Here is a 23,109-nt window from a genome sequence, read left to right on the forward strand (position 1 = left end):
GTAGGTGGTTTAGACCACTGAGCCATCGCACCAGCCCTGTGTGGTGGCTTCTGAAGTCTTAAAGCTGAAAAAAGATGTAAAATGTCTCACTAATAATCCTGTATGGGTCACATGCTGAGTGCCAGTGCTGCCAAACCAACCGCAGAGCACACTGAGGTGACGGTATGTTGAGTACACTTAGCTAAATGAGATGTCATTAAAATTGCTTTTCCTGTTTCTTTTTATTTTTCTAACATAAGCATTAGAAACTTTAGGATTACATGTGTGGTTCCGTGTTATATTTGGACAGCATAGGGCTGAGGAAGCATTTTATCTGCATCACCTGATGCCAGCCTGTAATCTCACCGACATCATTCTGACTTTATAGATAAGGAAGCCTAAGCTCCAAGTATTTTCTCAAGGGCATGGGGTTGTTATTGATGTATTTGTTTATCTAGCTATTGATTTATTTATTTGGGGTATTTTTAGGGGGGAAGTTAGCTTTGAATTTGGTCTGGTGAAAATACTAATGAGAAAGGTGGAAAAAGAAGAAAGAAACAGAGAAAAAGAATTTTGTATCTCTCTGTGGCCCAGTGCAGAGCTGGGGTACAGTAGGTGCTCACTAGGCACATGTATGTGAGTGTGTGACCACCTGACTCCTCACCTGTGCATAGCGCCCACTGCAGATGGCCCCTCTCCAGTCAGGGACATCAATGCAGTCTGGGTGGCGCACCAGCCAGTTGTCTTCCTTGGTGAGGTAGGAACCGGGGTATTCAGACACAGAGCCATCCACGTCGTGGAAGACAGACGTCTTGTCCCCATCCATGTCTAGCTGGTTGAACCAGGGCCCAGGCTCTCCGAAGAACACTCTGGAAGTGATCTGAACAGAGCCCAGGAAAGTCAGGCCGGGCGGAAGACCAAGGAAACCGAGCCGTCACGAGGCCCGGGTGAAGTTTCCGATTTCTGCTGACATTAGGAGCCAGCCAAACCGAAGAGCTCTTGGGCGCTGCAGGAAACCACCAGCTGACCTCACAGGCGGGCCAGAAAAACAGTCAAAGGTTCAACTCCCAGTCCGGCAGGCAGTTTTGGCTCTGCTCACTGCTGGGTGTGTGCTATGGGGGCGGGGAGCTCAAGGACCATACCGGAACCCAAGCTTGGTAAAGAGTAGGAGTGGTATGATGTGGTAGGGCATGGGGATGATGCAAGGGAAAGTGTGATTGGACAGAGAGAGACAGAGAGTGAATGTAAGAGCACGCGTCTGGGGGTGTCAGGAATTCTTATAGCCCAAGCCTCAGGAGAACATCATGGCTGACCTCCTTTAGGAACAAGGTGGCCCAAGTGAAAGACACAAGTAACTTGGGTACCGTGTCTATCTTCTCCTTCAGTGGCCAGTGACCTGGGGTCAGGCAAGAGTAGGAAGAAGAAGGGAACAAGGGCCGAAGAACCCACAGCTCAGAGAAACTGTACCAGGAGTCTGTGGGGCTGGGTGCATGGGCAGCCCTGGGGGCCTCCTAGCCCCAGGCTCCTCTTTCCTGTTTCCACCTAGGGTAGGAGGCCCCTGTTTAAGCTCTAATATCAGGCTGAGACCAACCAGACACCTCTAGCAAGGACCTCCCTGGGAAGCTGCTGGTATGCTGGATGATCTGTGCTGACTCAGGTGGCCCGGGCATGAGACACTACACAGAAAGCCTGGGAGGACAGCCCCAAGCAGGCTGCCCTGAGGCTTCTTCTAACCCTGCCTTGACCTGTGGCCACCTGGACCTGTACTTTTCCAGCTGGGAGGCAGAGCACGGGGCCATGGCCCAGCTTACTTAAAAGAGGCCATTTACCCTTTGTAGGGTGGCAGCAGCCCAACCTCTGCCCGGGGGACCTATGAGTCACCACCTGGTCTGCCACTCAGAAACCCTGGCACTTCACGCACCGGGACGTCCTCAAAGGCAATGCCAGTCACATTGTTGTGTGGGCAGCTCTGCCATGCGTTGTTCAGGCGGAAGGCTAGGGCGCTGGTGTGCCGACCCTCCAGGGCCACGAACTTCCGGAAGGTGCAGTTCTGTATGTTGATGGGGCCATCATAGAATTGGATTCCTCTGATCGGAAAATTCCTGTGGAGTGAAGAGAGCTGGACGTCAGTCTGAACAGCACGTCAGTTCCTCTTCTGAGCTGGATGTTAAGAGAGACTTTGTGGGTAAAGCCATTCCTGATTGTTACCCCCAGCAACTCCTCTACCCCCAAATCATTAATGAACCATTAATTAATTCACTGAGAAAGCATATGCACAAACAATAAATATCAGTGAACGATTGTTGTGTGAATGAATGACTGGATGGTAGGGTGGGTAAATGGGTGGGTGGATGGATAAATGGATGGATGGATGGATGGATGAGTGAATGGACAGACCGATGGGTGGATAAATAGATGGGCACACTGTGGGTGAGCTAATGTATGAATGGGTGGGTGAGTGCAAATGGGTGGGTGGATGTATAGGTGGGTGGGTGGATAAGTAGGTGTACGATGGACGGGTAGGTGGACAGATGGGTGGGTGGATGAGTGGAAGACAGATGAGTCTAGTCTAGTCAGTCTAGTTGCTAGCTTGAGGCTTAGTGAAGGCCCTCCATTTAAACATCTGTCCCCCCAATTTCCCCATCATGTGAACAGTCATTGGTAAATACTGTAAATGCTACTGGAGAGGGCCAATATTATGTCCCTTGGGAGGACAGCCCTGTTAGTCATTACCGCCTTAGTTTTAGTTGCTATAACAATTAAATCAGATTGAGACCCAGATAAGTTTCTCTTTGTGAGTAAGCCTTTCATCTGGCAGTGTGTTGGGTTTGGGAAACGGGGAAGACACAGAATGGAGGACAGTAAATGCGACTGCAGCATGGCTTTTTCAGCACCTCCAAAGGGAAAGAAGACCCGGCTAGGAAGGCAGGATTAGAGTGGGAGAGGTTCCAGGAGGCCTGGCCCTGGATGGCAGGAAGGAGAGGTGGGAAGAGCTACAGGCTGTTGATCCAGAAACAATAACGGGCCTGGAGGCTGCAGGGCATGGGCCTCAGACTCCCAAGCAGGTCCTGGGGAGCAGAGCCCAAGAAGGAGCAGCTGGGCTACCCGTTGGCCTCTCTTGGACCTGGCCACAAATCTCGGCTTGGGCAACTGCAGGCCTAGCATGGGTGCTTCTGCTGAAGACTCTACACTGAGGCAGGCCCAACACTTCCACAGGGAGCATACAAAAGAGAGGACAGGAGGGATTATCCCTGGGGAAGAACACTGCCCTGTTGTCCTAGTCTTGTTTTCAGCTTACCCTCCCTCCAGTTCCCTTGTTATGGTTTGCGTCTAAATGTCCCCCCCATCCTGCAGCTTCATGCCACCATGGCGTGGGCTTCTAGAGTTTGTGACTGATTTGTGGTCCAGTGCTGGGATTATGGGTGAGTGGCACAACTATCCTGGGCAGGCAGCCTCATACAATATATAGAAGGGAAAGAGGCTTGCTCTCTTTCTCCTCTCTTGTCTGTTCTTGTTGGTTTTGCTGTCTTCTGCCACTATGAACCCCTGCACCATGCCACCTTGCCTTGGAGCCGGCTGATTATGGATTGAAACTTCTGCAAACCGTGAGCTAAATAAACCTTTCCTCCTTAATTTTCGGCATCAGATAATTTTATCTCAGCAGCGAGAGAAAAGTACCTAAGACAGTCCTTCAGGGCACAACAAAGATTCCCAGAGCTGGTGAGATAGCTCAGTGAACTCAGCACCTGCGTGGGCAAGCACAGGGACCCAGATTCGATCCCCAGTACCACCCCTGGGCAGGCTGAGCTGGCCACTGAGAAGGGTGTGGTGGTGCACACTTGTAATCCCAGCTCGGGGGAGGCTGAAAACAGGAGGATCACTATGAGTCTGAGCTGCATAGTGAGACCTTGTACCAAATACATTAAAAAGAAATATTCCCTGCACTTCCATGTTTTTGTAACTGATTAATGCTGTCACCTGGATTCCTGGTCCTTAGGATTCATGTGTTTTTCCACAAAGGATTTTGGGCCCAGCCCATTCTGCTAACACATAGCTGAGTTCTGTGCTTCTTCAACTTTGAATCTAACCCAGTTCTGTTCGGAATGAACCAGCCCCAGTGGGTACCATCCTGGGCACACACGTGCCTGCAAGTCATCAGAACATGTGGCCCTGGAAGGCAGGAGCCCTCTGCAAAGAAACCCTAAGTACCAGACAGTGTCAGCACGAAGATGCTGGAAGAGCTCCCGCATCCTGCAAGCTGCACAGAGCCGGGGCTTCCCAGCTCACACCACAGGAGGCCAGGATCCTGCCTTTATCAAATCTTTCTGGGCATATGAATGAACCTAACAAGTTGGGAGTGTTAGGTCTCTGGACTTTGTGTCCTGACTCTAGCAACAGGAGTTAAACTTTCAGGGAGGAAAAGAAGAAACCACAGGAGTTCAAGAAGGGCTGATCCTATCCTGTCACTCAGAGAACAGGATGGCTGTGGGCTGAGAGCCTGGTGCCTCAGCAGAGGCACTGGTGGAGGGAGGCGCTGCCCCAGGCTGGGCTGCCCCCAGAGCTGTTCATGCCAGCTCCGCATCCAGCCACCTGCTCCTCCCCTGAATGCCTCACAGCCTGCGACTCCAAGGAAGTCCAGCTACTCAGCTGGAGTGCACACCTGGCTTCCAGGAAGGTCTCCTGGCTGAGCCAGTTCTCCCGGGGGCCTACATCTCTTACGCTTGGCAGACCCCAGCCTGTATCTTCCCCAAGGTGATGTCTCCCAAGCGAGGATGGCTCCCCATCTGCAGGAGACACTGCAGCCTCCGGGGTGGCCACACTGTCACTCTCCTGTACATGATGTTCATGCTGCCACCCAGGAGGGCAGCAAGGGACAGGGACTCGAGGTCCCTCGTTGTGCACCAGATTCCCATTACCAGACCAGGCCAGGCCACTATCTCCGCTCATCTTCAACCCTGATTTACTCTCACTTCGCTTCCCCCTTACACAGTCTGTCCCTCAACTGTCAGCCTCAGTCATTTCAGTGACTCCTCCAGCTACAGGGACAGCAGCTTTTCCAGCCCCACACAGACATCACCACCTCACTTCTCCTGCGACCCCGCTGAGGCTCAGCACTCACTGCCACCCAGCTGCGTTAGACTGCAAACCTACTGGCCTATGGGGAGGGTCCTTCCACTGTGGTCCAGGCCTCCTGGGCCCCAGATCCTGTTGTCCATCATTTCTGTGCCCACGTTGCCGCTCTCTCCCACAAACAAACTGTTCTTGATCTCTTGCTTGGAGCCTTCATCGTATGGGAAGGTCCCACCGCTGTGGAGAGAAGATACTGGCAGCAGAAGCCCAGGACAGGGTTGCTCAGACAGATGCCCTGGGTACCCACAGACAGGAGTGGTGCATGAGGACCCTGCTCTTACCTGGCCAAGGTCAGGCCAATACCGTTGTCAGCAAACCTAGGGACAAGAGCAGATAGATGGTCAGTGTGCTGTCAGTCCTGTCTGGTGGGGCAACACATCCAGCCCTCTCGAGTCTGCCCGCCACCCAGCAGAGGTATAATCTAGGTCCCTCTCAGTCTGCCTCTGACTCCAGAGATACAGGTGACCCCATGGCTCTTGGGCTGGCTGGTGCCCGCGTTGTCCTCTTACAGGTTGGGGGAAGGGCCCCATTGAGCCCACCACAGTCTGTGACCCAGGACTAGGGGCTGGATTAGGGAACTGGGCCAACCTTGAGCGGGAAAGGCTCTGAAGCTGCAGTTCACTTCCTCCGCATCCTTACAACTATTTCAGAGAAACACAAACATCTCACTTCCTTGCAGGGTCGACATGGCAGGCCGGGGATCGAACCTCTGGCCCCTGTTTATGCCTAAGCAGGCGCTTTAATCCACTGAGCTCTGTCCAAACCTACAAACTTCTCACTTCCAAGCTTCAGGGAAGGCAGGCAGGTTCAGCTGGGGGAGTGGGCAGAGCCTGCCATTGCCCTGAGGTTGCCTGCTGCCCTTCCTGCAGCACCGGGACCTCTGCGTCTGCAGGGAGCTGCGTCTCCAAGGATGAAAGCCATGCAGAATCTGAGCTGAGCCTCTGGCCAGCACCAGTTCTTTATCCTCCACCTCAGGCAGGCGTCAGGGGTCTCTGCTCCCCCAGCCCGTTCCACACTCATCCTGCCTCTCCTCTCCCACACCACACTGCTCCCTGAATCTCCAAGGGTTCTGGGCCACCTGCTAACCCATACCCAGTCCTCAGGCTGGCCCTGAGCTTCAGTGCTTCCTCTGCTGTGCCCCACCCAGGCCGCAGCTGGACAGGACCTGCCGCTTCCTTCTTCCACCCTTACAGACCCCCGGTGCGAATCAGTCCCTGCAGGCCATGTTCCTTGGCATGCTGCTCTCTAGCCTTCTTCTAAAGCTTCTAGATTCTGTCCCAGGCCTTTGCCCCAGCTCTCAGTACCCCTTCGTGCTGCCCTCCATTCCTGGGGGTTCATGGGCTTCCTCCTCTTGCTGCTGTGCCTTTGACACCAGCCACTCTTCCTGCCTTTCTGAAGTCTGGGCATCTTCACTGATACTGCCCCAGCAACTCAAATGTAACATACCTAAAATAGTACGGCGGTCTTCCGCACAGCCCGCTCCTAACGCAAAGGCTCAGTTCCACCCAGCTCGAATTACTTATGGCTCGCTCACCAGGGAAGGGAGTTACAGTAGCACCACAGCTAGCATCCCCACCCTCGCCCACATCCTGAAATAGCCATAATAGCCTAATGCCCAGGATCCTTGAAGGGACCCCTGGATCCCTTTGGTCCCTGATCAGGCAAGCTGTCAACTGTGGCCTTGGGCTAGCTGGCTTCTAGGCTGCCTTGGAATGAGACTGAGAGGATGTCGGAAGATACACCCTGATGGAAGAGGCCCTGAAGCATTTGCTGACCCATGTCTGGCATTTAATGTCTCTGCAGGGACTGAATGTCAACGTGCCCAGAAGAGCAGAGCCGAGAAATCTGTTGTACTTAGAACACGGCAGAGGATCTCGGCATGAGCCCACCCGGCTTCTTCCCTCAGACTTCCACCCTGCCCTTCGTGCTCTCTCTCGGGGGCCCCTGGGCTTTGTGCTGGAACTCATGGTGGGAAGACCTACCCTGCTCAGCTACAGTCCATCATGGTGGCCACCTCCACACTCTAAAGCCACCAGAGCAAGTGCCCGATTCCTGACAGGGCCCTCAGAACCCCACACTGGCTCCCTTTGTTCCTGCCACCTCCTCTAAGCTACTGGCCTCTTCTCCTGCATAACACAAAGGTCCCACTTATGCTCGTTCAGTGATGTTCCTTTGCATCCCAGGCCTTCTCCCATGGCCCAGCTTTGGCCTCAGATCAGCCTCTCCTTAGCCCTACCCTTTTCAGCAGCCTCTTTCTGTCATCTCCTCTGTGACTCTGTTTCCCTCCTCACACACTCCTGCACTTTATTTCCCCTTTAACTCCTCACAATAAAAGGGACATTTGTCTTCGCTCCAGTGTCTGGATTCAAGAAGGCAGACAAGAAGGATGCCTCTCAACACTCCCTCAAGATGTCCCTGCCCTGCCGCTGTCCTTCTGGTCCCTGCCCAGTGGGACCAAGGGCTCTCTGCTCAGCAATCTTAGGTGAGATGAATCCAGGATTAGCGTCAAGTCCTTGGCCATTCACTTCCTGGTCACATAGCCTAGAGAAATTCACTACACAGCCTCACTTTATAGCCCTAGCTGGCAGCAGTAAGGAGAACAGTCAGAAGGAAAAACAGCCCAGCTCTGATTTCCTGACTTCCTCTCCCTCCCTGTGCTGCCTGGTCTGGCGACCTTGGGACAGAGAAGCCCAGTGACTGCTGGGACCAATCACAACAGTGAAGCCACTGAGTTGCCTGGCCTCAGGGTTTGTTACAGATGCCTCTGGCCCCTGCCTGCTGCCCTTCCGGTCACTGCCCAGCCAGGAGAAAACGAGGCCACAGGATACTATGTCTAGCCGTGCCACACACTACCCAACTCACTGGCAGCTGTCCAGCCACACGTCCCCACCACGCAGCCAGGCCCCGTGGTCCTGGTTCTTGTAGGCTGTGAAGTGCTTGATGATGGCAGGCTCCCGGGGCTTGAGCGGGTCGGCGTCCTGGTGTGGGCTGTACCTGGAACACAGGTGTGGGCGCTGGGGGGCTTCGGTACCCATGCCTTTCGGGGCCAGGAGCCCAGCGGTGCTAAGGAGCAGAGCTGATCCGCCCCAGCCAGGCTCTGAGACCTTCCTGAGCTCGTCGCAGGGGCAGGCCCAGCCCTAGACAGCCACAAATACACCACCCTTCTCATCCATCAGCCCCACCAGAGAGCCCTCCCCTGAGTGCAGTCAAGTTCCAGGGAGAGTTCAGATAGCCAGGCCCTTCCAGGAGTGATGCTGCCTGCAGGGCTGGCAAAGGATGTCAACACACCCAGCTCCCCAGCAATGGCCAGTAGCCTGCAAAGCTGCCTCTCTCAGGCACTCTGTAGCTACCAATGGACTTCTGGGCCTGGAACACTCACTGCATCCAGTCTAGAGAAACGACATGAATGTGTTGCTAGTGTTACCCACTTCTGAAGGAGACCAAGCCCTGAGACTTTTCAAGGGTGCTGCTTTTGCTGCTGACCTGGAGAACTGACAGCAGCTCTTGTCTCCCGCTGATCTCCAGGATGGTTTGCAGCTCACTGCATTCACAGGGAGTCCTTTGTCTGTGGCCTGCCCTGCAGTGGTGCTGGCCACCCTGCTGACTTAGGAGGTATCACTTGGCAGGACCCAGAAGCCTTAGGAATGTCTGTCTCCCTTTGGCTACTGGCGCCCAAACCCTCATTCAGGTTTCCCTGCTCAGACCTGCCCCTCAGCACCCCGAAAACCACCTGGAGGTCCGGCCTGTAGAAGGGGCTCAGGGAAGGCCAGCACGGTGATAGGTGCAAGTAGAGCTGGGCTGGGCCAGAGGCTGCACGGCGTGTGGCTTCCTGGGTAGCTTTACCTGGCTGAGATGATGGACAGAAACGGCCGCTTGTCCTTGGCAGAGGCCTCGGTGGTTTTGACCCCATTGTCTATGATCATGCCAGCCTGGGGGCAGGGGACATCAGGGACATGTTAGCTGCTGCCGCAGATCGTAAGCATCGCCTGATGCCCAGCTTCACTCTTGAACATGCAGCAGAACCAGCTGTGTCATGAGGCTGCATACACAGAGCAGAGGGTCTACAGCAGGGGAGGGGACAGCCTGCCACGTTCTTCTCTGACAGACCGGTTCTGATCGAAGTCTCTGCAGATGGGGAAACTGAGGCCTAGACAGTCTGACTATCCTGTCAGCAAAGTCCACACACAGAACCCACCCTGTCCAGACAGCTACTATCCCAGGCTCTAAAGCAAGGACGCAGGTATGCACCCTGGGACCCTTGTCCAAAGAGATGCAAAGGAGATGCTGAAGTTCAGCCACCCTTTATCCACCTCGGGCAGCCGCCTCCTGCTCCTCTTGACTCCTGCCTGACATAAACAGGGAACCTGGCCTCATTGACTCCAAAGGCATCCCCCTTACCCACCACAGGCTGTTGCTGTCTGCTCTCCACCCCATCTTCCTTACCTCCTAGGCCATTGGGCCTCTCTTGATCACTTATGTAGGGGCCTGGCAGACCCCAGCTTGAGCACCCTCACTGGCTTATGATTCAGTATTGGTCCCATGGGCTGAGAGCCCCAGCCCTGCTCCCACAGGCCTTAGTCAAGGCCCCTCCCCTCCTTAGCCTTGGCTGTATCATCTGCAGAAGAGGCTGACCACACCTGTTCCTCTGCACAGCTGTGAGGATCAAAATACTGGGACCCACTCTGGGGAAGCCCCATCTGCGGAGGTGTGCAGTCAGGGCTTGAGGCCTGACCCGTGGGAGGGAACCTCCTCTGCACTCACACAATTAGGTCACTCCTGACGCCCAGGTCAGGCCACTTCCCAGCAAACAGCCACCACTCTCTCCACGGTTCCTGCCCCAGCAAGGACACAGCCATGCCACCAGCCTTGGTGTGGGAAGTTCCATGGCAGGTTTCTTAGGTTCTATTTGCAGGGCAACGCTGCTTCCTCCAGAACACCACCTTCCACCCTGGTTTCTGAGGTCTCTGCCCCCAGTCCCCTGTCAGGTGTAAGCACAGGCCTGCTCTGAGGTTGCATCTCCTCCTTCTCCCCCAGTGGGACTTTTTAAAGTATTTCTTTGACACAAGAAGTATCCAGCCCCCTACAGGAACCTAAGTCCTCTCATCTGTATCTTTAGGAACTGGACCTAAGCACCATTCTGTCTACACATGGCCCAGCATCTTCAGGACCAGGTTCTCCCAGGAAGCATCTCTGGTCTCAGCCTCACCCAAGCTCTGGGCCAAGTTCCGTGGCTCTGATGTTAGCCACTAACTCTGTGGGAGGCCCCTAATGGCCTTGAGGCCCCATTCCCTTCCCCAGCACCTGCACTGATGCATGGTGGGCACTTAGGAAGGCCAGTGAGGCGTGAGGGTGGCAGAGGATCCTCTCACTTCCCCACCGTCTGTGTGGCTCATTGTGGACAGAGCCACTATTGCCCTAGACACAGAGCAGAAAGGGGACACATGCAAGCATGCCACAGCAATTTCCTCTTCCAGCCACGTCCTACTTTTCCTTCACTTATGGGCCAGGCTGTGTCTCCATAGTCACACCTCCAACCCACAGTGGGTCACAGAATCAAGCTGATGCTCAGCCAGGGACCCCCCCAAAGAGCCCAAGGGAAGGAGAGCTGGCCACACGTAATCACTGCAGCGCAGGCCCCAGACCTCTCTCATGGAGGGCAATGGGGCCGCCTGATTTCTCCCAGACCTGCACAGGGAGCAGAACTCTGAACCCCTGCACCAACTGTTGGTGGCCTGGAGGCCCGGTGGTAAGACTCACCCGGTAGTTGGAGTGAGCGCGGTTATTGAGGAATCTGCCGAGTGGGATGTGCTCGGAGTACCCCGGCGAGTACATCCCCACTGAGGGGCCCGTCGGCACATGGTGGAAAATGAACCAGAACCCTGTTTCCTGTGGGAGAGACGGGAAGGAAGCCATAAGATGTGGCACCATGAGCTTCAGAAAGGTGACTGAGGGGTAGCACTGGGGACATGGGTCTGTGGCCTCTGTGGCTCCCTGTCCAGGCAGGAGCTACCAAGAGGGCTGGGTGACTTGTACAGTGGGGTCCATCTTCCCATCAGAGCCCTCCAGGGTCCTTCTGCACTGCCCACTAGGCTGACTGCCAGGCCTCAGAGTCATTACAGCATGACAGTCCCCTCCTGTGGGCCCAGGAACCCCAGCCCCTGCCTGTTTCCCCACAATGGCCCTCAGCCTGTGGCCCACCGAGGACACTTGCCTACAACACTGAGGTGCCAGGCACCACCCTAAGGGAAGCAACTTCCTTCTCATCATGAGGTGTCACAAAGTGCTGAGCACGCACCAGCCAGAGCCACCCAGCGTCAGCACCGAGTCCTGGACACTCATCCCGGACCAATGCTCCCCGCCATTTGGCATGCACAGTGCCTCACCTCTGACCCTGCTGCAGAGCAGTTGACCAGGTTGTTGTTGGGATTGGCCATCCAGAAGGTGGACACCGCACTGGGGAGAGGGTAGAGAGGGACAGTGTCACAAAGGCCGCCAGCACCCGCCCTGCCACCTGGTGCATCTTGAGAAAGAGCACTGCCGCACCCATCTGAGCACCAGGATCTCTGAAGAGCCCGCACAGTGGTGGAAGAGGCAGAGGTGGTGAAGGCTGAGCCCCTCCCGGAGCATCTGCCTCCTTCACTGCTGCCCTCCGGGAGAAGCTGCAGGGCACAGAGCTCCCTCCAACAGAGGCCTGTGATTCTCTATGCAGAACGGAGACTCAGCCAGGGAGGGAAGCGACAGGGCTGAGAGCAGAGGTTCCTCCCACCTGCCTGGCTGCCTGCTGCCCTGTCCCAGCGCACTCACTTGCAGTCCTGCCTGGGCTTGGGCACGTAGCCAGGGTAGGAGTCCTCTGTGATCATCTTGCACATCTTGCTGTCTCGGTCGGAGGGCAAGAGGGTTCCAGGCTTGACGAGGAGGCCGAGGCAGTGGTCAAATGTGTTGCGTTCCTCTGGGCCATCCTCCGTGAAGAAGCAGTGGCCCAGAGAGTTATAGCCCACGATGTTCTGGACCTGCAGGGCCGACATGCACGTTCGCCCGGCAGCCGTCACTTGTGCACTCACACTCTCTCAGCAGACATGAAAGCGTCAGCCCAGCGACGGGCGCTCTGAGGAGCGCTGGGGGTTTGGAAGCCAGCCTGTCCCAAGTGTGGGAGGGCAGGAGAGGGCAGGGCCGGGGGACAGAAAAGGGACTCTTTAACGTCCCTGGAGGTGCTGCAGCTGAGGCTCTGTGGGGTGGCCTGGGACAAGGCCCTATGTATCCACCCTGCCAAGTTAACAGGGTCAGGAGGCCCTGAGAGGTGTGGAGAGAGTTTTGCTCAGGGGGCAGGGACAGCCCACATGCAGCCGAGGACCCTGCAGGGCACAGCCAGTGGCCCCTGTAGCACCAGCTCTTCATTCATCACTGGGGAAGCCAGAGGCCAGGGTGAGCACTGGCAGCCTGCCAGCCCTGGGCTGGTCCTCAGTCACTTTCCCACTGCAAAGCTAGGCCTTGGGTCCATGGCCCCTGTGCTCCCAGGGCCGTGTTCAAACTGCTTAGTCTTAGAACTGGGGGCGGGGGGGGGGTCCTTGAGGGTCCTGCCTGAGTTCTTGTCCCCAGCCAGACCCTGGCTGCAGGCCCCTGGGGCAGGGGCTGTTTCTGTCCAGCTTGAAGGGGAGATGCTCGCCCCCAGGAGGCAGTGCCAGGCCACCTTCCTCTACTTCTGGATACTGACCACTGCCCAGGGCTTCACCCACAAGCAAGAATTCTCACTTCCCCCTGATGTCAGCTTGGTGCCCACTATGTGCCAAGCGCTAGAAAGTCCACACATCACACAGAAGCGCGGCCCCTTGGAGCTGCCAGCATTGTGTGGGGCTGCCCCATCCACGCAGGCATCTCTGGCTTTTGCCACTGGATGCCAACACAGTTCCTCGGCTGTGACAGTCAACACTGTCTCAACATTCATTGCCAGATGTCCCAGGGGGTGAGCAGGGATGGTGACAAGACCGTTCCTGGTTGAGAAGCACTGATCCAGGCAGCCAGACTTGGGAGGTTCCCAAGCCAAGCCCCTTCCTGGCCAGGCTCAGGGCTGACCTCGTACAACCCTACGCCTTGCTGAAATCTTACACAATCCTCTAATGGACTGGTTTTTTGGAGATGAGCAAAACAAGGCTCAGAGAAGAAATGTGACTTGCCCAAGGCCACACGGCCCTCGGTGCTCCACCTTTGGTTTTGTAGCTGGACCCATTCGCTACACAAGGGATGAGGCAGGCTCACAAGCCACCCTCCTCCAACAAAGCCCCAATTCTCTTGGACAACAAAGCCCCTCCCTTCTTCTTGGGCATGGGGGAGGGCATGAGCCTGAGCCCCACTCACTCCTTCAGTGCCCGTTTCAGCCCGTGCCAAGGTCATCTCCTTGGCTTCTGGTCAGCACCGGAAGTTTGCTATAAATAGCCTGGGAGGACGAGCTGGGGGCAAAGGCTAGAGCCCACGTATGGCTCGTGTGGCAGGGTCTTCACTACAAGGCCAAATGGCTTCCTTCACAGAGGAGGAAGTGGCCCTGGAGGAGGGATGTGGGTGTCCTGGGGCACCAGGCAGCCTCACAGTGGAGCCCACTATCTTCCAGGGTCCTTGTCTGGCCCCCACACACACTGATCTTTCTAGCCCCTACGCACACTGACCTTGCTGCCTGGGCAGTGCGGCAGGCAGCCTTTCCCCAAAGGGAAGTGGATGACAAGGGACTCCCTCCCAGATCCTGGCGACTGCTGGGGAGGGGGCCTCAACGATTGGAAGAAAAGCAACCATGACCGATTAGAATGCTTTACATTCTCTCATTTTCTCATGTGAAATTCAACACAACCAGGACACTGCTGGTAACATCAAGCCTTGGAAAGGGACCCCACATCACCGCATTTGCAAGGAACAGAGCTGGGTCCCATCTCTCGCATCTGTCTGGTGCATAACTTGACTGCTAATCAAACTCAACATTTCCAAGAAGGAAAACCACCGCTCAGGGCCACACTGTTCCCTTCTGGTTAGGAATGGGTGAACCCAGCACTCACAAGCAGGAGAGGAGTGGGAGGGAAGGGAGGCCTGAGGGTGGGGGGTGGGGGTGGGGGAGGGTCGCAGCTCCAGTTGTCTCTCAGCCACAGACCTGCTGTGTGACTGGGGGCTTCTGAGGTCCCCTTCAACCCTAACACCTTAGCATTATTCCTCCTTAGCACACTTCCCAGAATTGAGTTCTTGCACAGTGACACAGCTTGAGATGATAGGTAGACTGAAGACAGACCTGTGACAGGTAGGCATAGCTGGATAAAAAGACCCAGTGGCTGCCCAGTCTCTATCTGTGCAACCGAGTGCTGTCAGCCACTGGCCTTCTCTTGCACAAATTTGTCCTCATGGCTTGAAATTTTGAAGAAGCTTGCTTGCTTTCTTCCTTCCTTCCTTTCTTCTTTCCTTCCTTCCTTCCCTCCCTCCCTCTTTCCTTCTCTTCTTCTTCTTGTTCCCCTCCCCCTTCTCCTTCCTCTTCTTCTTCTTTTGAGACACGCTGTCTTTTCTTGCTGTGTACTTTAGGTTAGCCTAAACTCACTATGGAGCCCATGCTGGCCTCGAACTTCCTGCAGTTCTCCTGCCTTAGCCTCCTGAGGGCTGGGGTCACACGCACACGCCATCCTGCCCAGCATGGAAGCAATGTTTGAAAGCTGTATTAAGTCTTCAGCTGTTGGCAGGTGTGATCTAGGCTTGTGATTGTGAAGAAGAGACCCAGAAAGAGTCACCAAACACTGCTCCCACGAGTGTAACCCTTCTACCTAGAAGGAGCTGCTGGCAGGTGACATGGGACAGGTCTAAAACTACTGTTCCATGCAAACCCGGACATAGTCACCCAGGGGTTAAGACTTGCAACAAAACCTGGAAATTGCTTTTGAAAACAAACAAATACAAACAGAAAGTAATTACATAGTTGGTCCCCTGGGTCTATCGGATGGCAGCTCTGTGTTCAATCAATCTCAGATGAAAATTTTAAAAACTTGTACCCATACAAAGCACACACTAACTTTTCCTTGTCATCATTCCCTCAACCATGAGGAACAGCAGCCAATCACTAGCACCTGTCCCATGTCACCTGCCAGCAGCTCCTAGGTAGAAGGGTTACACTCATGGGAGCAGTGTTCGGTGACTCTTTCTGTGTCTCTTCTTCACAATCACAAGCCTAGATCACACCTACCAACAGCTGAAGACTTAATACAGCTTTCAAATGGTGCTAGGTGATAAAGCACCTAGAGGTGTTATTGTGCAAGGGTATGCATAGGTCACAGGCAAATTCAGTGTCATTTTATGTGTGACTCAAGCAGTGAGGATTCTTACAGGGGTCCTAGATCCTAAAGGAAGGTAGACCTTGTCCCCACCACTGGGGTGGATATGGTACAATACATGTTAGTGAGAAACTCCACAATAACTACTGTGTAGTTCTGTTAAAACGAAAACTGATTCCCAAGCTTCTACCATCATGGAAAACATCTCTTGTGAACAGCTGAAGAGCAGATTGCCTGGGAATGAGGTGGTGGGCTATCTGTTCTTGCAGTGTCTTAATGAGTTTTTGAATATGTAAATGTAGACAGAAGCTGAAAAGGGAAACAGAAGGAAAATGCTCTGCCTGGTGAGGAGAAAGATGAATGTTTTGTTTTTGGGTTTGTTTTTGAGAATTGTGAGGATTAAACCCCAGGCCTTCACACTGAGCTACATCTCCAGCCCTCTTTAAAAGTTTTTTTGTTATTTTAAATTTTGGGACAGGTTCTCTCCAAGTTGTTCAAGTCTCCAGGCTGGGCTTGAACTTGTGATCCTCCTGTCTCAGTCTCCCAGCTAGCAGTAATGGATTTCTCAGGGGGCACAGAAGGGATGAGGAGAGGCAGGTGGGTCTGGAGGGGCAGGGAGGGCATTGGCAAGGAGAGAGGGTGAGTGGAACCCACAGGAAGCCCATGGTCTGCAGAGGGACCCTGAAAAGAGAGATGTGTTCCACCTTTCTTGCTATGAACTTCTGCACCCACCTGCACGGCATCCCTCCTCCTTTTCCCCACCAAGGATACCAGGAAAAGCACTGGGCCAAGGAAGCTTTGGGAGAATCAAGGACAAGAGTCTGGGCCCTTAGCCACAGGCATATCTTAGAGGACTAAGCGTCTGCTTAGGTAAGTACAGGGGCCGGGGTTCGATCCCTGGTACCACATGCTGTGCTGGGTGTGCCGAGCTGGCCACCAAGACCGGGCGTGGTGGTGCATGTCTGTAATCCCAGTGCTGGGGAGGCTGAAAACAGGAAAATCACTACGAGTCTGAATTGCTATGTAGTGAGACCCTGTACCAAATACAGAATCTAGGCCCTACCTAGGGCTCCTGGGCAGAGGAAAGTGGAGAATCTACAGAAGTAGGATGAGGATGGATCAGGGAACTGGAAGACGGGAGAACCAGGAGGCCAGCAGCCACTCTCACATGTGGGGGCTGCAGGGCTAGAGAGTGGCATTAGGTCTCCCACTGGCTTCAGGAGAAAGCCAAGCAAGGGCATGGCCACAAGGCTGGAGAACCCGGGGCCAGCTGCGGCCCACTTGTACGGCTTCCCACATGACCAGTGCAGCGTGTGGGTCACAGGGCCATCCAGCCCTCGAGCACCTGGTGGCTGTCAGGGGCATTTCTGTCAAGGGTACATTCGGAGCAGGACCCCGGGAGGAAGGGACAGGACCTGTGTTCTTCTCCCGCTTGCTCCTCCCACACCCAGCCATCCTCTGTACGTCCTGCAAGTATCCTGGAAGGACCAGGGCTCGTGGCCGATGCTCTCTGCTGAGACCCCTCTGGCTTCAGGGCACTGACCCCTTTCCCCAGCCCACCCCAGCCAGTGAGGCCCCACCCAGAACACAGAGGCCTGGGCTGACAACACTATTTAACGTCAGTGCAAACGTGCCAGGTATATTGTCTGGCTTAATCTTCCTGTGGGCCCTTGGAAGCCGCTTCTCAGGGGGTTTCCCTCTCTGTGACTCTGCTCTTTAACTACAGCACCATAGGAGCCCTTGCACAGATAACTGCCAGACCAGGCAGGATGAGGAGAGTCCTCAGAGGGGGGAGGAGAGCCCACACCTGCATTGGGCAGCAGTAGAGACCCTTGGCTCTCTTGGTGGGGCTTCTGGGGCCGTGGGACCCATGCGGTGTGGCCCCAAGACATCGTTCAGCACCACACAACTCAGAACCTCCCCTGCAGTCTGTGGTGCCTCTCTGAGACCCAAGTCATCCCTGGACACATGATGGGAAGACTCCCAGGATGTTGCTGCTGCACGCTCTCTGTGTTCTAGGCCAGAGTCACGTGTGTGTCTACTGTGTCTGCTTTGGTCCTATCAGCTAAGCTAGTCAGCCATGATAGATCCTTCAAAAGAAGAAAGAAAATGTAGCACACCCACCATGGAAACAGGGTCCAGCCAGGCTGCAAGCCCAGGGAGCTCTGTGCCGTGGGGAGCAGCAGGTACACACCCAGCCACAAACCTCATCTTTCCAACCCAGCACTGTGGCTGCTCACCACTGCAGTGAGCATCCATGGCCAACTAACTAGCTACTCTGGGAGGACCCAGCCACCTTCCCTTCCTGGCTGGCTGGACCTGCCCTTTGGGGAGGCTTCTCTGGAGCCTGGGCCTTGTAGGGCTCACCCTCCCCACCTTGGGACACTCACCAACAGGCCATTGGAGCCGTGGACGGTGACACAGCGAGAGAACGTGTGGTGGATGGAGAGGTCCCTGATGTAAGTGGGCGGGTCATAGCCACCCCGCTCGTCCACATCTCCTGCCAGGTGGAAGTGGATCGGGTACTGACCCACCAGCTGCTGCCCCATGTGCTTCAGCTCCACGCCCGACAGGTGTGCGGCCTTAAACCCCAGTGCAAACTGGGAAGGGAAAGAGAGGGTCAGGGGGACCAGGGACTTCCAGCCCCCACGACCCCAAAACATAGCACTGCTGTGCTCATGGTACACTCTAGTGCCCGCCCCTAGGGGTCCAGCAAACAAGAGATGTCTTGTGCATGTGGGTTAGGGGCCACAGCTCTTCCTACCCCGTGGGAGGAGCGAAACTTTATTGATGGCAAGACAGGGACTGTTGTGGCGGACACTGGGGGCTGCACAATATTGGGCCACTCTGACCTTCCTCCCTGCCTCCCAGACACCTGGTGTTAGGAAAGGGGTGTCCCTGGGCAACCCGAAGAGCTGGGAATGGAAGCTGCAAGTGACTCTGGGCAATGCCTGTGCCACGGGCCACGTGAGACCTTCTCCTGGAGGCGGGGGGCACGCACGATCCAGGACTCCCTGAACCCCTGGTATGTGGCACATGTGCAAGAGCAGAGATGCCCACGGGTTCCTTTCCCAGTAGCTCAGAGCTGCTCCTGGCACCTCTGGAAACCACGGGTGGCACCCATGCCTGTGGTCCAGAAGCTTACAGACGGAGCAGGGTGCGGACAGAATCCTGTCCCAATGAGCTCAGCCAGCTTCTAGAGGAGAAGGATCCTGAAATACTGACCCTTCTCCCCCAATGAGGGGCCATGGGATGGCCAGCCGTGGGAGGGACCCTGAGAGTTGTGTTGTGACCTGGTTTGGCTCAGTGGCGGGGGTCCCCCCTGTCACTCTGGTGCCTCCCAGGATGGGGAGGGCCTGCAGCAGCGTGTGTGACACTTATGCACTGTGTCTACTATGGTCTCACTGTCCCACTCTCTCACCAGGAAAGGACTGGAAATGTGTGGGTGTATTTGTGTTAGTGACAATAACTGACGCATCTGAAATGCCACCAGGCCTCCATGCGTGAAGCACAGGATTATTGCTTTACGAGAACTCTCTCCATGAGTCCAAAGTATTAAGTCGTCGGTGTTGCAACCAGTGGCCTCATGGAGAGCTTGTGGGTGTCTTGTACCATCTAATAGGCAGAACATGCAAAGGAAATCTCCCCTTGAGGTCCATGTGAAAAGACAGCACCCAGGAGCTTGAACTGCTTTTTACTGCATAGCTAAAACTTGGCGGGGCTACCCAGCACATCTGTCTCTGCTTTGCCTCTTCATCAGGAAACCCACAGGTAAAGTTAATGTGAAATCCCAGCTTCTCTCCCATGCCGGCTGTTTTCTCTGTATCATACTTGGTCTTTCCAAGTTCAGTGCTAGTGCTTTTGGGAAGGGACCGGGATAGGCTAGAGAAGACGGGAGACGGAGACAGAGAGGAAGCGGGCAATGCAGCCCACCAGGAACAACGTGGCACAAGTTGGTGCCATCATCTCTCCATTCCCAAGAACTGCAGGTGCAGCCACAGTCAATGGGTAAGGCAGAGACGTCTGCCTCCAGCTCCATGCCCCCACGCCCGTCACTCCCGGGGATCCTGGACCACCTGCAATGTTCCTGGCTGGGGTGACAGCCTCAGCTAGGCAGACCCGTACCTTGATGTGGCCCCCAAAGGTATCAAAGTCAAAGAAGCTGCAGAGGTGGTTGCTGTAGGGGTAGCATTTGTCCTCCATCTCCCCCATCACCACGATGTTCCGGCTCAGGAGCCCGACCTCAGCCCGCATGTCCACGCCGTCTATCTCCTCGCCGATGTGCAGGTACAGTGGCTTCCCTGGGGCAGAGGGAAGGTGGAATGGTGCGTGTGTTATCACCAGGCCCCTCGGGGGCCCTGTCCCAGAGAGTTGTGTAAAAGAATGAAGCCCAGGGAGGTGACACCTCATACTAAAGGCAAAACCAGGGTTCCCAGCCACATGTGCTTAGGGTGGAAACAGGCTCTTCAAGACTGGACTCTCCTATGCGTTAGCTGGACACACAGCCAGCCAGGGGAGGTGCATTGCAACCCTCCTTGTGGCTAGGTGTGGCCACTGGATTACGAGAAGGGCTCCGAGCATCCTGCAGAGGCAAGCCCTGCCACACATGGGGAAATCCTGCCCCCAACGAAAGCAGAGCAGCTACAGAAAAGAGCCCGAGCCTAGCTGATCCCATGAGACCTGTGTGCTAGGCCACCTTCCCGCTGGGGTTCCTGAGAAAGTAGAGCAATCATTGTCTTTCTCAGTCCCCTGCTGTAGAGCAGAGCCCTCCGTGTCCTGCTCTCCTCGTCCTCGTCCTCGTGGGCTACATACCGACAGTGTGTGTCTACAGGGCACGTGACATGTATCTAGGGGGTCCGTAGTATCTATAGGGCAGGCTGCTCTCCTACCAGGCTCTCTGGGCAGCTGATCCAGCCAGCCCTTCCCCAGGCCTAGTAGCTTCCTCTTCCAGTAGCTTTGCTTTTTCTTAACTCTGGGAACAACTCCCCGGAGCCTTGAACAGGAAAGGACACGCCCCGCCCCACCCCCCACCCCCCAGCTGTTGTCATCTCTTTCCTGCGGTGGCTAGAGTCTCTGAATCAGGTCTGTGCTGGCCCCTCCACTTTCTCTCCCTCCCACTGTTCCACTCAAGCTCTCGCCACACGCTCTTCATGTTTTCCTTTCAGCATCCCCTCCAGTGGTGCAGAAAAGGCACCTTAAGAGAAGAGCAGGGCGACAGGCACTAACATGTGGAACCATCTTTGCCTTGCAGCCCCAGATTCAACCTCTACCACAGTTCCAAATTCTTTGCTACAATGATAACTTTAGCCTGGCTCTAAAGCCGGCTCCTCCCTAAGATTGCTGACCTGGCTTGTAGACACTTTCACATCTGCGGTGCAGTTACAAAGAGCAACCGCCCACCCTGTGGGTCGTGTGGCCCCTCAGCAATCAGAGTCCCTTGCCTCTAACACGACTCAGTAATGGAGCACTTGCTTCAGCCCCAAGACAGAGCCAGGGCCCAGTGCGAGGGCCCCAGCTATAATTAACCCAAGCACCTCACAGTGACCTTCCTCTGCCCTCTTGCCCACAGGAAGAGCTGACCCCGTGTGCCCTCATCAGACGCACAGCCGGGGCATCCAGGACAACCTCCCATCTCCAGTCTTAGTCTGATCACATTTGTGATGTCCCTTTGGCCATAAATGGGCACTCACAGGTCCTGAGGATTAGGAGGATCTCTTTCTAGGCCATTATCCAGCCAGCCACAGAGTCCTTCTTAAAAACAGTTCTGGCATTGCATTAATCAGCTTTCTATTACTTTAAAAATACCTGAGATAAATCAATTTAAAAAGAAGAAAGCTGTCAGACGTGGTAGCAAACACCTATAATTCCAGCATTTGGGAGGCAGGAGGATCATGAGTTCAAGCCTACCTTCTGCAACTGAGTGATTTAGTGAGATCCTGTCTCAGAAGAAAATAAAAGGGGGACAGGTTTATTTTGGCCTCTGTTTGCAGAGGCTTCAGTCTGACTGACTGGCCCATTGTTTTAGATCTGTGATGGCTCAGTATGTCATGGTGGTATGCAGTAGAGGGGAAGCTGTTCACCTCATGGCTGATAACAAACAGAAAAAAAGATGCCAGCATCCCACAGTCTCCTTCCAGGGCTCACCACTTGGGACTTTAGATCTCCTTTTAGGTCACCTTGTAAGATTTCACCACCTCCAGTAGCACCAAGTTGAGGACCCAGGCTTTGATGCGAGGACTTCCGGGCAACATTAAAAATTTAGACAATACATAGTTTCAAGGTCCAGAGCAGGGTTCCCTCTGCTTCCTCTCCTTCCACCCCAGCTCATCCATACTTCCCAGCTATGAAGGGCAATGTCTCCCCCAAGAGCTTCGCAGGATGTCTGAGTGACCCTGGCTTGGAGGAGCTAAATAGGGGGCTATGCTGGGTGCACGCCTGACCAGGAGGATTGGAGTGCCGTGTAGGAGACGTTAGAAATGAGGTGCCACTGTGGGGACTCATGCACAGGGCTTTCCATAACCTGGAGCTGGCTCCCTGGGGTACTGTGTGGATGTGGGAGGTCAGGTGGTGCTCAGCGCTCTGCTGCAATCTGCTGAGGAATAGGTTGTTCTCATCCCCCCGGTCTCTGCCTGTGGCGGTGAGCTCTGTAGCCCATCCCTCTCCAGGAAGCCCCATCTGTGGTGTGGGAAACCACAGCAGCAATGTGGGCAACTCCTCCTCCCAGCACCTCACCACTCTCCCTACACCCTGCTGCTGTGGCTGCTCTGCAAGAGTGCCTGCCACAGAGCACAGGGAGCGCAGCACCAGCAGCTGCCACATCCCCGTGAGCCCCCATCCACGGGCACCAGGGGCTCCGCCCAGCCACTGCAGCACAGTGATACCAACATCAGCCATTTCTGCCCCACAAGGGACTCCCTGCTGGGCAGTCCCTGCTCCAGAGCTCCCCACTGGCCGCCTGGCTTCCTCAGAGCCCCTGCAGCCCGTGGCTCCTCTCAGCTGACTGCACTTCCACCTTCCTGCTGGTCACAGGTGCCAGAGGTGCACCATGGCTCCCCCTCCCTGCTTCTGCACCCCTTCCTGTGAGCCTTCACCCCAACCCAACCTTGCATATCTAATGCTGTACACACACACTTTCCTTCTTCATGTTTCTCCATCAGAAGATCTTGGGGATCGTTACAGAGACCCAGTGATGCCCTGCACCTCTGCCTTTCTGCCTGCCCTGGTCTTCCAGAACACCTCAGTTCAAGATGTTTCCCTCACATAAACGGAGTAGGAGGAACTGGGTCTTCCTTGCCTCTTTCTCTTCTGGGATCCTGGTTTTCCAGGAGCCTTCTATTTATTGGCTCACAGCTTGTATTCTCCATTAGTGGATACATCAAGGCAAAGCTCAGAGAAACTCCCAAATGCCCCCTCAAGGCACAAGGCTGCTTTGAGCTCTGGGGACAGAGGAGAAGCTGACAGCCTAGGAAGAGCACAGTGCCCAGAGGCAGCTCAGGTCTGTCTGTGAACCGGCCATGGGTGGGGCTCGGAGGTCCAGCCTGGGTCCTGAGACACAGCTCAGAGCAGACTGCCCAGGAGTGACTCCAGGGCTGGGCTCAGTCTTCTGAGCCAGAGCCCAAGACAGGGTTCCCCAGGACAGACAGAGAAAACCCCAGCTCCCTGAGCTTGTCTCCACCTTCCTTTCTGCCCCAGCCAGCCCCACACCCACCCT

General features: G+C 55.2%; 1 protein-coding gene across 2 annotated transcripts in view; it reads right to left on the reverse strand.

Moving 5' to 3' along the window:
* Nucleotides 1-23,109, reverse strand: part of Cemip (cell migration inducing hyaluronan binding protein) — a 146,021-nt gene that overhangs the window by 13,042 nt on the left and 109,870 nt on the right. For both annotated transcript variants that reach the window (XM_004623342.2, XM_023710868.1), the window contains 11 exons: nucleotides 19,524-19,699; nucleotides 17,789-17,998; nucleotides 11,914-12,119; nucleotides 11,493-11,562; nucleotides 10,867-10,995; nucleotides 8,953-9,038; nucleotides 7,972-8,103; nucleotides 5,391-5,426; nucleotides 5,131-5,286; nucleotides 1,901-2,081; nucleotides 644-859 (listed from right to left, as the gene is read on the reverse strand). In XM_004623342.2, coding sequence (XP_004623399.1) covers nucleotides 644-859; nucleotides 1,901-2,081; nucleotides 5,131-5,286; nucleotides 5,391-5,426; nucleotides 7,972-8,103; nucleotides 8,953-9,038; nucleotides 10,867-10,995; nucleotides 11,493-11,562; nucleotides 11,914-12,119; nucleotides 17,789-17,998; nucleotides 19,524-19,699 — 1,598 coding nt within the window. The remainder of the gene's footprint in view (nucleotides 1-643; nucleotides 860-1,900; nucleotides 2,082-5,130; nucleotides 5,287-5,390; nucleotides 5,427-7,971; nucleotides 8,104-8,952; nucleotides 9,039-10,866; nucleotides 10,996-11,492; nucleotides 11,563-11,913; nucleotides 12,120-17,788; nucleotides 17,999-19,523; nucleotides 19,700-23,109) is intronic.

Source organism: Octodon degus, unplaced genomic scaffold (assembly GCF_000260255.1).
Source record: "Octodon degus isolate 3935 unplaced genomic scaffold, OctDeg1.0 scaffold00002, whole genome shotgun sequence".
Taxonomy (NCBI): Eukaryota; Metazoa; Chordata; class Mammalia; order Rodentia; family Octodontidae; genus Octodon; species Octodon degus.